Raw genomic sequence first — 14,268 nt, forward strand, 5'->3', positions numbered from 1 at the left:
ACTTTCTGTACTTTGCTCTGTTCATCTTTCCCTCGATACTGACTAGTCTTGCAGCCCCTGCTGCTGAAAAACATTCCCACAGCATGATGCTGTCACCACCATGCTTCACCGTAGGGATGATGCCAGGTTTTCTCCAGATGTGACGCTTAGCATTCAGGCCAAAGAGTTTCATTTTGGTTTCATCAGACCAGAGAATCATGTTTCTCATGGTCTGAGAGTAATTTAGGTACCTTTTGACAAACTCCAAGCGGGCTGTCATGTACCTTTTACTGAGCATTGTCAGAGTGACCATCGGGTTTTTGGTCACCTCCCTGACAAAGGCCCTTTTCCCCCGATTGCTCAGTTTGGTGGCTCTTGGTGGTTCCAAACTTCTTCCATTTAAGAATGATGGAGGCCACTGTGTTCTTGGGGACCTTCAAAGCTGCAGATTGGTTTGGTACCCTTCCCCAGATTTGTGCCTCGGCACAATCCTGTCTCGGAGCTCTATGGCCAATTCCTTCGACCTCATGGCTTGGTTTTTGCTCTGACATGCACTGTCAACTGTGAGACCTTATATAGACAGGTGTGTGTCTTTCCAAATAATATCCAATCAATCGAATTTACCACAGGTTGACTCCAATCAAGTTGTAGAAACATCTCAAAGATGATCAATGGAAACAGGATGCAACTGAGCTCAATTTCGAGTCTCATAGCACAGTCTAAAATAAGGTATTTTGTTTTTTAATTTTTAATACATTTTTTAAAGTTTAGAAAAACCTGTTTTTGCTTCGTCATTGCGGGGTATTGGGTGTAAATTGATGAGAAAAATAAATAATTGTATCCATTTTAGAATAAGGCTGTAGTTGTAACAAGATGTGGAAAACATAAAGGGGTCTGAATACTTTCCTTATGCACCATATATTATCCCCAGCCTCACCTCATACCACAAAACATTCACCCCCACCATTTAAATCTATACAGTGTGTACATTCACAAACAGGACTGGAGACTGTTGAAGACCCCTGCTCTAACAGTAAGGTATTAGGTCAGTATACATACCAGATCCATTGTCATCGAACAACTGGATTAGGCTGATGGGAACTAAACAAAGAGGTATGATACTGATGTGTGAGTGTACACATTCTCATACTCATCCCCCATGGGAATCTAACCCACGACCCTAGCGTTGCAAGTGTCATGCTCTACCAAGTGAGACACACAGTAGCTCCCAAATGGCACTCTTTCCTATGGGCCCTGGCCAATCATAGTACACTATGAAGTGAACAGGGTGCCATTTGTGACGCACATGCTCTACCAAGTGAGACACACAGTAGCTCCCAAATGGCACTCTTTCCTATGGCCATTTGTGACGCAACTTTCAATATCAGGCTACAAAGTGTTGGAGAAGCTATTAATGTCACAAAATAACACAAATAGCAGAATTGGTGGTGTCCTGTTTTCATTTTCAGTTGTATCTTTAGTTGATGAAGTAGTAATTCCATTGGAGATGTTGGATGTTAGATGTTATGTGCATGTGGGGAATGTAATATGGCTGGGGTGTATTCATTAGTGAACAACGTAGCAAACCGTAGCAAAAAGTTTTGAAACCGAAAATGCTTTTTATTAAAACAAGCATTTCTTATTGGACAAGTTAAGGTTAATCTCTCCATGTTGAGGAGCTAACTCTCTGTTCTTAATCCATCCTGAGGAGCTGTACAGTGAGTGAGTGAGTGAGTGAGTGAGTGAGTGAGTGAGTGAGTGAGTGAGTGAGTGAGTGAGTGAGTGAGTGAGTGAGTGAGTGAGTGAGTGAGTGAGTGCGTGAGTGAGTGCGTGCGAGAGAGAGAGAGACAGATGGAATGAAAAAGAGAAAGAAAGGGTTTGAATGTGAGAAAGAGAGAGAATGAGAGAGAGAGACAGATGGAAAGTGCAGAGAGGAGACAGAGTGTGTATGTGAAAGAGAGAGTGAGAGAGTGAAAAAAGAGAGGGAATACAGATTGTGTGAATGGGAGATTAAAAGGAAGAACGAGCCACACAGCTACAAAGAAACAATGTACAATACAGTCCCTATCTAATGGTGGTTATCTGTTTCAGCACCGTGGACAGCATCTGACTGCTGTTCTCTCTCTAGGAATATTAATCACTACTATAGAAGTAAACTACAGTCTATTAGTGGCTATTAGCGGCTACACACATCAACCGAATGGAGAGATGATACAGGAGCTAACAAATCGGGTGTCAGAGCCGTCACAGCCCGTCACATCCCAGAAAGAGGACTTTAAGATATTGCAAAGCAGTACGAATAATCATTTTCATTTGAACTCTGATCAAGGACCAGGGTGTCAGCTTAAAATGTCAGCTTCACACACATACATGTATATTTTAAGAAGGCTCATCGTTCACATTCTCTGTGTGTGTGTATGTGTGCATGTGTGTACGTGTGTGTGTGGCAGTTTGAGGCTTTGCCATCTCCTATGTGATGTGAGTTGATCAGAGAGCTGAGAGGACTGTTTAGTGAGGGCCTTAGACATGTGTTGTGAGAGCTGAGAGGCCTGGGGGAGTGAGTGCCTTAGACACGTGTTGTGAGAGCTGAGAGGACTGTGGAGTGAGGGCCATAGACAGTGCTGTGAGAGCTGAGAGGCCTGGGGGAGTGAGGGCCATAGACAGTGCTGTGAGAGCTGAGAGGCCTGGGGGAGTGAGGGCCATAGACAGTGCTGTGAGAGCTGAGAGGCCTGGGGGAGTGAGGGCCTAAGACACGTGTTGTGAGAGCTGAGAGGCCTGGGGGAGTGAGGGCCTTAGACAAGTGTTGTGAGAGCTGAGAAGCCTGGGGGAGTGAGGGCCTTAGACAACTTTTTCAACTTCATATTCATCATCTCCAGCACCACCCCAACATCAACATCTGTGATGCGTTTCTATATTTTGTAGTAAAAAAAGATTGAGGGAGAGAAGGGTTTCCAATGACATCATCAGTGTGACTCGTGTGATTTTGACCAGCTGTGAGTAGGTATTGTCTACTAATTGCATACTAATTGTCTACTAATTGGTTGATGATTTCACAGAAAACACTTGGTGTTGGAGATGATGACATGTTGACATTTTTTTATTTCCCGTTATAATCAGACATTGCAGCTCCACTTAGGGTTCACGGGGTCACAGCAAGTGTGTGAGTGTGAGAGATAGACAGAGAGAGTTTGTGTGTGTGTGTGTGTGTGTGTGTGTGTGTGTGTGTGTGTGTGTGTGTGTGTGTGTGTGTGTGTGTGTGTGTGTGTGTGTGTGTGAGAGAGAGAGAGAGAGAGAGTAAGACACACCAGTGTGAACCGGACAGTAAAATATACTGCTGGTCTTGGTCCTGTAAAATATACTGCTGCTCTTGGTACTGTTAAATATACTGCTGGTCTTGGTACTGTTAAATATACTGCTGGTCTTGGTCCTGTAAAATATACTACTGGTCTTGGTCCTGTTAAATATACTGCTGGTCTTGGCCCTGTAAAATATACTGCTGGTCTTGGTCCTGTTAAATATACTGCTGGTCTTGGCCCTGTAAAATATACTACTGGTTTTGGTCCTGTTAAATATACTGCTGGTCTTGGTCCTGTAAATGTACTGCTAGTCTTGGTCCTTTAAAATATACTGCTGGTCTTGGTCCTGCAAAATATACTGCTGGTCTTGGTCCTGTTAAATATACTGGTGGTCTTGGTCCTGTAGAATATGCTGCTGGTCTTGGTCCTGTTAAATATACTGCTGGTCTTGGTCCTGTTAAATATACTGGTGGTCTTGGTCCTGTAGAATATGCTGCTGGTCTTGGTCCTGTAGAATATGCTGCTGGTCTTGGTCCTGTTAAATATACTGCTGGTCTTGGTCCTGTTAAATATACTGCTGGTCTTGGTCCTGTTAAATATACTGCTGGTCTTGGTCCTGTAAAATATACTGCTGGTCTTGGTCCTATTAAATATACTGCTAGTCTTGGTCCTGTAAAATATACTGGTGGTCTTGGTCCTGTTAAATATACTGCTAGTCTTGGTACTGTTAAATATACTGCTGGTCTTGGTCCTGTTAAATATACTGCTAGTCTTGGTCCTGTAAAATATACTGGTGGTCTTGGTCCTGTTAAATATACTGCTAGTCTTGGTACTGTTAAATATACTGCTGGTCTTGGTACTGTTAAATATACTGCTGCTCTTGGTACTGTTAAATATACTGCTGGTCTTGGTACTGTTAAATATACTGCTGGTCTTGGTCCTGTTAAATATACTGCTGGTCTTGGTACTGTTAAATATACTGCTGGTCTTGGTCCTGTAAAATATACTGCTGGTCTTGGTCCTGCAAAATATACTGCTGGTCTTGGTCCTGTTAAATATACTGGTGGTCTTGGTCCTGTAGAATATGCTGCTGGTCTTGGTCCTGTTAAATATACTGCTGGTCTTGGTCCTGTTAAATATACTGCTGCTCTTGGTACTGTTAAATATACTGCTGGTCTAGGTCCTGTTAAATATACTGCTGGTCTTGGTACTGTTAAATATACTGCTGGTCTTGGTCCTGTTAAATATACTGCTAGTCTTGGTCCTGTAAAATATACTGCTGGTCTTGGTCCTGTTAAATATACTGCTGGTCTTGGTCCTGTTAAATATACTGCTGGTCTTGGTCCTGTTAAATATACTGCTGGTCTTGGTCCTGTAAAATATACTGCTGGTCTTGGTCCTGTTAAATATACTGCTGGTCTTGGTCCTGTTAAATATACTGCTAGTCTTGGTCCTGTAAAATATACTGGTGGTCTTGGTCCTGTTAAATATACTGCTAGTCTTGGTCCTGTAAAATATACTGGTGGTCTTGGTCCTGTTAAATATACTGCTGGTCTGGTATAGTCATTACAGTAAGCACCTCTGCAGTACTGTTGTATAATGATTACAGTAAATACTTCTGCAGTAAGGTAGGTATTTGTACAGTAAAAAGGAAACACGCAGTGAACTCTTTGTTTCTTTAAAAACCTGCTGTATGTAAAATATTGTGCACTACAGCTTGGAAAATAATTCAATAATGTTTGTTTCCAACATTAGGACTGTTTTCCTAAAGAAATCTGCTTCGTGTTTTGGTTCCTTGACACGATACTAACAAGTATCGCAATACTGGTATCATCCCGGCCCTATTGGACAGTACAATAACCTGTTCTGTCGCTCACTCACCTTGAGCTTCTTGACATTGACACAGGGGTCGTTGGAGAAGCTCTCGGTGTCAGCAATCTGGATGTCTGCCTTCTCCAGCTCATTGGTCAAGTCATTCCTCACCTGAGAGAAAGACAAAGACAGAGAGAGGGAGAGAGAGAAACAGAGTCATCCTTATATCAGGTCTTATTTTTATAGTGCTTTCTTTACACATCCGTAAATTCTTAGTTGCTTACTAACAGCTTTCAGGGCCTACACCCCAAAGAGGCCGAGGAGAGGCAGTAGACAGTGGCAAGCAAAAGCTCCTTATTAGGAAGAAACCTTGAGAGGAACAAGACCAGACAGTGAGTTAGAGGGGATACTAGTTGGTGTTGTCCAGCCAGAGACACAGTAAGGTCTAATTGCACTGTTCTGCTCACAACAATATCCCTGTTGTCTATCTATCTCCCAAATGGCACCCCATTCCTATTGCCCTGGTCAAAAGTAGTGCACTACATATGGAATATGGTGCCATTTGGGAAGCAGACCATTACTAACTGATTCCAGATCAGTCTGGAAGCTTCATGCCCGTGGACCATCTCCAGTGGACCCTGCACCCCTTCTGAGATATGGACAGACTTCAGTTATTTATCCCTTAATTTAGTCTCTGTATCCCCCCAGAAGAAACTATTCCAGAAAGGAAAATTGCTCCTTCCGAGTCTCAAGCACTCGATAATAAGCCGAGGAGGCAGTAAGCTGCGTTTGTTTCTTAGCTAATGCTGCTGAGCTAATGTTGACTTAGTGGTATTTTAGGGACACTGGGGGAAAACATGCAGCTGTTACTGCTGAATGCAGCATGGGGGAGACACAGTAGGGTATAGAAAGATCCCTATTTTTTGAGAAGGTAATGCATACTGTGTGTCTCATAGTAGCCCCATGTGTGTATGAGCGAAGAGGGAGAGAAAGCAAGAGAGAGAGAGAAAGAGGGAGAGAGAGAGAGAGAGAGAGAGAGAGAGAGAGAGAGAGAGAGAAAGAGGGAGAGTGAGAGCTAGGGAGAGAGAGAGAGAGAGAGAGAGAGAGAGAGAGAGAGAGAGAGAGAGAGAGATTAAGGTAGAGAGAAGAGACCTCTTAAAGTGAAGAGTTAAGCAGAGGGGCTGCATGGCTCCAGGGAGGAAGGGAGGAGGGGTGCAGCAGAAGGCTGACCGGCCGTCTCGGCGAGAGGGGAACTCCAGAGGGTTAGTGGGTTAGTAACCACAGAAGGCCCAGCCATGGAGGGTGGTGAGTACGCTACAGTGTGATGTGATGAAATGCATAATGCAGTTAACGCTGTGGTGACCTGTCAAGTGAACCAGAATAGACACATAAACAGGAAGCATTGTGAGTTAGCTACAGGAAACACTACAGTGTACTACAGTGATAGCTAGGCAGGCGAAAAAGGCTTTTAGAACCATGTGGTCATTGTGTGGGGTGTGTGTGTGTGTGTGTGTGCGTGTGTCTGTGTCTGTGGGAATGCATGTTTGTGCTTCAGTCAGTCTACTTTACTTGTAAACAGCATATCTAGGACATATTGGCCACCTACTGGTCTAAATTCATTGGGAGGCTAGTATATATTTGATGCATTGAGCCATCACAGTGGTAGGTAATGGCTGTAGGGAGGTAGATAATGGTGTGAAGAGGAAGTGGTTTGCCTCCCTGTGCCATGTTGACTCCCGTAGTGGTTCATCTTACTGTGGACTACACCATGGCGGTGTCCCAAATGGCACCCTATTCCCTATGTAGTGCACTAGTTCTGACCAGGGACCATAGGGAAACCCATACAGCTCTGGTCAAAAGTAGTGCACTACACACAGGGAGTAGGGTGCCATTTGGGACGCATTGTGTGGGGTGTGTGTGTGTGTGTGTGTCTGTGTCTGTGGGAATGCATGTTTGTGCTTCAGTCAGTCTACTTTACTTGTAAACAGCATATCTAGGACATATTGGCCACCTACTGGTCTAAATTCATTGGGAGGCTAGTATATATTTGATGCATTGAGCCATCACAGTGGTAGGTAATGGCTGTAGGGAGGTAGATAATGGTGTGAAGAGGAAGTGGTTTGCCTCCCTGTGCCATGTTGACTCCCGTAGTGGTTCATCTTACTGTGGACTACACCATGGCGGTGTCCCAAATGGCACCCTATTCCCTATGTAGTGCACTAGTTCTGACCAGGGACCATAGGGAAACCCATACAGCTCTGGTCAAAAGTAGTGCACTACACACAGGGAGTAGGGTGCCATTTGGGACGCAACCTAGGCATCCATTCCTCTCATTCTTCCTGATTCATTCTCTCACAAACTCCTAGCTATAACTCAACCACCAATTCCTTTATGCTAAATGTCCAGTATTTATCCCAGCTACAACAATATTCACAGTTGAACTAAGGCCAGGTCAACACACACACACATGTGTGGAACGTGTGCAAGATCACATGCATGCAAACACAACGCAGATGGATTTGTCCACTTCCATCAGGAATGGAAGGAACACTACATCTAACTAAAAGAAAGAGCTTGAGAAAGAGAAGGAAACCGTCTGTCAGCGTGTGCAAGTGTCTCCTTGTTTATGTCTGATTTGGGCCTGTAGATCCTGGAGACCATCAGAAGACAATGTACTAGCTTGTCTGCTCTGAGTTGACTTATTATTCCTGAAGAGCAAAGCCAGGTTGTATTGATCCAGTAATGCTGCCCTGCTGTTGTCTACACGTAGCAGAGTGTTGAAGGAAAGTTAGACAACATGGTTCCATGAGAGTGAGTTATGAGTGTGTGTGTAGGTGGTTGTGTATGTGTGTGTATGTGCGTGTGAGTGTATGTGTGTGTATGTCTCTCTCTCTCTGTCTCTCTGTGTGTGTGTGTGTGTGTGTTTGTGTGTGTGTGTGTGTGTGCGCGTGTGTGCGCCTGTGTGTGCGCCTGTGTGTGTGTGTGTGTGTGTGTGTGTGTGTGTGTGTGTGTGTGTGTGTGTGTGTGTGTGCGCGCCTGTGTGTGTGTGAACATGTTTTTCTTGCAATTTAATGTGTGTATCTTAGTTGAATAACAGCTACTTTATATTCACAAAAACACATTAAATAAGCTCCCGGAGACGTCTTCCATTGTGAAGTCCCCAATTCAAACACATTATCTTTCCATTAGACACACAAAACCCACCTCAGCCATTTATACAAACAGAGACACGGTGTTCACACACACACACACACACACACACACACACACACACACACACACACACACACACACACACACACACACACACACACACACACACACACACACACACACACACACACACACACGGCAGAGCCATTACTGAACACCAGTCCACAGTAGTGAGCTGTGGAGAGCACAGTGTGTTTGTGTGCACCATGCAGTGGGTCTGTATTTACAGTATTGTTGTCATGATACCAGAATTTTGACTTCTATACCAATACTATCTTAAGGCCATGAGACTGTTAAATAGTCATCACTAGCCTGCATCCACCCAGTATCCTGCCCTGACCATAGTCCCTAGCCACCCTAGCTACCACCTTAAAGGCTGGTCACTTTAATAATGTTAACATACTGTTATACCCATTTCATATGTATATACTGTATTGCTGCATATATTTATTTAACCTTTATTTAACTAGGCAAGTCAGTTAAGAACAAATTCTTATTTACAACGACGGCCTACCACAGCCAAACCCTAACCCAGACAACGCTGAGACAATTGTGCGCCACCCTATGGGACTCCCAATCACAGCCGGTTGAGAAACAGCCTGGAATTGAACCAGGGTCTGTAGTGACAACTCTAGCAATGAGATGCAGTGCCTTAGACCACTGCAGCACTCAGGACTACATACATATACTATTCCATCCTACGTATTCTTCACATATACTACATATTCTATCCTATACTGTCCATAATGTCTATATATCCCATCACACACACACACATATATATATATATATACTGTACATACACTAAGTTTGGTGTCACTTAGAAATGTCCTTGCTTTTGAAAGAAAAGCATGTTTTTTTGTCCATTAAAATAACATAAAATTGATCAGAAATACAGTGTAGACATTGTTAATGTTGTAAATGACTGTTGTAGCTGGAAAATGTACATTTTTTATGGAATATCTACATAGGCGAACAGAGACCCATTATCAGCAACCATCACTCCTGTGTTCCAATGTCACGTTGTGTTAGCTAATCCAAGTTTATAATTTTAAAAGGCTAATTGATCATTAGAAAACCCTTTTGCAATTATGTTAGCACAGCTGAACATTGTTGTCCTGATTAACCTCTTGAGTGTAGGGGGCAGTATTTTGATGTTTGGATGAAAAACGTACCCAAATGAAACTGCCTATTTCTCAGGCCCAGAATCTAGAATATGAATATAATTGTCAGATGAGGATAGAAAACACTCTAACGTTTCCAAAACTGTCAAAATATTGTCTGTGAGTATAACAGAACAGATATTGCAGGCGAAAACCTGAGGAAAATCCAACCAGGAAGTGTTGTTTTTCCTGAAACCTCTCTGTTCCATTACATGCCTTCCCTCCATTTAAAGGGATATCAACCAGATTTATTTTCCTATGGCTTCCACATGGTGTGAACAATCTTTAGGCATAGTTTCAGGCTTTTATTCAGAAAAATGATCACATCGCGCCATTAGATGGCTGGGTGCCAGCAGAGTTTTGCATGCGTGAGCAGCTTGGAACAGACATTTTCTCTCTCACTCCTATTGAAAAAGCTACGGTCCGGTTGAAATATTATTTATTATTTATTGTAAAAACAACCTGAGGATTGATTATAAAAAACGTTTGACATGTTTCTACGAACTTTACGGATACTATTTGGAATTTTCGTCTGCCCCGTTGTCACCGCTCGAGCCTGTGGATTTCTGAACATAACGCACCAACCAAATGAAGGTTTTTGGATTTAAAAATAATCTTTATGGAACAAAATTAACATTTATTGTGTAACTGGAAGTCTCGTGAGTGCAAACATCCGAAGATCATCAAAGGTAAGCGATTAATTTGATTGCTTTTTTGACTTTCGTGACCAATCTAGTTTGATGCTAGCTGTTTGTAATGTTTTGTCTGCTGAGAGAGATGTCCTAACATAAACGCTTGGATAGCTTTCGCCGAAAAGCGACAATTTTTTTAAAACATTTTTTGTTGCTATATTGCACTTGTGATTTTATGAAAATTTAATATTTGCAGTAATTTAATTTGCCACTCTGTAATTCAGCGGATGTTGACGAAAATTATCCCGCTAACGGGATGGGTGCGCCAAGAAGTTAAAGAAGCAATAAAACTGTCCTTCTTTAGATTAGTTGAGTATCTGGAGCATCAGCATTTGTGGGTTCGATTACAGGCTAAAAATGGCCAGAAGCAAAGTTTCTTCTGAAACTCGTCAGTCTATTCTTGTTCTGAGAAATGAAGGCTATTCCATGTGATCTCATACAACGCTGTGTACTACTCCCTTCACAGCACAGCGCAAACTGTCTCTAACCAGAATAGAAAGAGGAGTGGGAGGCCCCGGTGCACAACTGAGCAAGAGGACAAGTACATTAGTTTCTAGTTTGAGAAACAGACGCCTCACAAGTCCTCAACTGGCAGCTTCATTAAATAGTACCTGCAAAACACCAGTCTCAACGTCAACAGTGAAGAGGCGACTCCAGGATGATGGCTTCCCGCTAGCTGCTAGCCACAGCTCGCTAGCTGTCTAGAGCATATTGGACTGTTAGCTGTATAGATCCATCTGCCAATTTCTTGGGCCACAATACCTATTTTGTCAATTGCTACTCGGAACCCTACTAATCAATCACGACTGGTCTATCTACGTCACCGCGCGCGGTGGCTAAAACAGACTTTCCTCCGTGGAGGAAGGTCCTTCTGCTAGCTTCCTAGCCCCGGTCTGCTAGCTTGCTAACCCCGGCCTGCTAGTTGTCTGAATCTCCGTGTCTCCAGCCAGCCCAACCACTCACTGGACCCCTATTGATCACCCGGCTACACATGCCTCTCCCTGATTTCAATATGCCTTGTCCATTACTGTCCGGGTTAATGATTATTATCTTATTTCACTGTGGAGCCTCTAGCCCTGCTCAATATTCCTTAACCTCCCATTTAGTTCCACCTTCCATATATGCGGTGACATCACCTGGTTTAAACGTCTCTAGAGACAATATCTCTCTCATCATTACTCAATGCCTAGGTTTACCTCCAATGTACCCACATCCTACCATACCTCTGTCTGTACATTATGCCTTGAATCTATTCTCTCACGACCAGAAACCTTCTCCTTTTACTCTCTGCTCTGAACGCACTAGACGACCAGTCCTGATCCAGGCCCTGCAGTGCCTAACTCCACTCCTACTCCCCAGGTGCTCTCATTTGTTGACTCCTGTAACAGTAAAAGCCTTGGTTTCATGCATGTTAATATTAGAAGCCTCCTCCTTAAGTTTGTTTTATTCACTGCTTTAGCACACTCTGCCAACCCGGATGTCCTAGCCGTGTCTGAAGCCTGGCTTAGGAAGCACACCAAAACCCCTGAAATTTCCATCCCCAGCTACAAGATAGAACTGCCAAAGGGGGCGGTGTTGCAGTCAACTGCAGAGATTGCAGAGTTCTGTCTTACTATCCAGGTCTGTACCCTAACAATTAGAACTTCTACTTTTAAAAATTCATCTTTCCAGAAACAAGTCTCTCACAGTTGCCGCTTGCTATAGACCACTCTCTGCCCCCAGCTGTGTCCTGGACACCATATGTGAACTGATTGCCCCCCATCTATCTTCAGAGCTCGTGCTGCTAGGTGACTTAAACTCTGACATGTTTAACACCCCGGCAAGCCTACAATCTAAGCCTGATGCCCTCAATCTCACACAAATTATCAATGAACCCAAATCCGTGAACATGGGTACCCTCATAGATATCATCCTAACCAACTTGCCCTCCAAATCTACTGTTTTCAACCAAGATCTCAGCGATCACTGCCTCATTGCCTGTATCTGTAATGGGTCCGCGGTCAAACAACCACCCCTCATTACTGTCAAACACTCCCTAAAACACTTCAGCGAGCAGGCCTTTCTAATCAACCTAGCCTGGGTATCCTGGAAGGAAATTGACCTCATCCCGTCAGTAGAGGATGCCTGGTCCTTCTTTAAAAGTGCCTTCCTCACCATCTTCAATAAGCATGCCCCATTCAAATAAAATGTAACCAGGAACAGATATGGCCCTTGGTTCTCCCCAGACCTGACTGCCCTTGAAGAGCACAAAAACATCCTGTTGCGTTCTGCATCATGCAACTTTTCAGGGAAGTTAGGAACAAATACACACAGGCAGTTAGGAAAGCTAAGGCTAGCTTTTTCAAGCAGAAATTTGCATCCTGTGGCACAAACTCAAAAAAGTTCTGGGACACTGTAAAGTCCATGGAGAATAAGAGCACCTCCTCCCAGCTGCCCACTGCCCTGAGGCTAGGAAACACTGTCACCACCGATAAATCCACTATAATCGAGAATTTCAATAAGCATTTTTCTACGGCTGGCCATGCTTTCCACCTGGCTACCCCTATCCCGATCAACAGCACTCCACCCCCCACAGCGACTCGCCCAAACCTCCCCCACTTCTCCTTCACCCAAATCCATATAGCTGATATTCTGAAAGAGCTAATAAATCTGGTCCCCTACAAATCAGCCAGGCTAGACAATCTGGACCCTCTCGTTCTAAAATGATCTGCCGAAATTGTTGCAAACCCTATTACTAGCCTGTTCAACATCTCTTTTTGTATGGTCTGAGATTCCCATAGATTGATGTAAAATATATCACTAGCCACTTTAAACAATGCTACTTAATATAATGTTTACATACCCTACATTACTCATCTCATATGTATATGTATATAGTGTACTCTATATCATCTACTGCATCTTTATGTAATACATAAACTATGTCACTTTAAACTATGCCACTTTGTTTACATACCCTACATTACTCATCTCATATGTATATACTGTACTCGATACCATCTACTGCATCTTGCCTATGCCGTTCTGTACCATCCCTCATTCATATATCTTTATGTACATATTCTTTATCCCTTTACACTTGTGTCTATAAGGTAGTAGTTTTGGAATTGTTAGGTTAGATTACTCGTTGGTTATTACTGCATTGTCGGAACTAGAAGCACAAGCATTTCGCTACACTCACATTAACATCTGCTAACCATGTGTATGTGACAAATAAACTTGATTTGATTTGAAAGCTGACGCAGTCATCCCCCTCTTCAAAGGGGGTGACACTCTAGACCCAACCTGCTACAGACCTATATCTATTCTACCCTGCCTAAGGTCTTCGAAAGCCAAGTTAACAAACAGATATTCAACCATTTCGAATCCCACCGTACCTTCTCCGCTATGCAATCTGGTTTCAGAGCGGGTCATGGGTTCACCTCAGCCACGCTCAAGGTCCTAAACGATATCATAACCACCATCGATAAGAGACATTACTATGCAACCGTATTCATCAACCTGGCTAAGGCTTTTGACTCTGTCAATCACAACATTCTTATTGGCTGACTCAACAGCCTTGGTTTCTCAAATGACTGCCTTGCCTGGTTCACCAACTACTTCTCAGAGAGAGTTCAGTGTGTCAAATCGGAGGTCCTGTTGTCCGGGCCTCTGGCAGTCTCTATGGGGGTGCCACAGGGTTCAATTCTCGGGCCGATTCTCTTCTCTGTATACATCAATGATGTCGCTCTTGCTGCTGGTGATTCTTTGATCCACCTCTAAGCAGACGACACCATTCTGTATACCTCTGGCCCTTCGTTGGACACTGTGTTAACTAACCTCCAGACGAGCTTCAATGCCATAGAACTCTCCTTCTGTGGCCTTCAACTGCTCTTAAATGCAAGTAAAACTAATTACATGCTCTTCAACCGATCGCTGCCCACACCTGCCCGCCCGTCCAGCATCACCACTCTGGACGGTTCTGACTTAGAGTATGTGAACAACTACAAATACCTAGGTGTCTGGTTAGACTGTAAACTCTCCTTCCAGACTCACATTAAACATCTCCAATCCAAAATTAAATCTAGAATCGGCTTCCTATTTCACAACAAAGCATCCTTCACTCATGCTGCC

The 14,268-nt window shown here is 43.5% G+C and overlaps 1 protein-coding gene across 1 annotated transcript in view; it reads right to left on the bottom strand.

Annotated features, from left to right (window-relative positions):
* The window catches only part of LOC109904662 (gamma-aminobutyric acid type B receptor subunit 2-like), a 350,185-nt gene that overhangs the window by 161,494 nt on the left and 174,423 nt on the right, over positions 1 to 14,268 (bottom strand). Inside the window, exon 4 of the mRNA XM_031788884.1 lies at positions 5,157 to 5,258. Coding sequence (XP_031644744.1) covers positions 5,157 to 5,258 — 102 coding nt within the window. The remainder of the gene's footprint in view (positions 1 to 5,156; positions 5,259 to 14,268) is intronic.

Source organism: Oncorhynchus kisutch, linkage group LG14, assembly GCF_002021735.2.
Source record: "Oncorhynchus kisutch isolate 150728-3 linkage group LG14, Okis_V2, whole genome shotgun sequence".
Taxonomy (NCBI): Eukaryota; Metazoa; Chordata; class Actinopteri; order Salmoniformes; family Salmonidae; genus Oncorhynchus; species Oncorhynchus kisutch.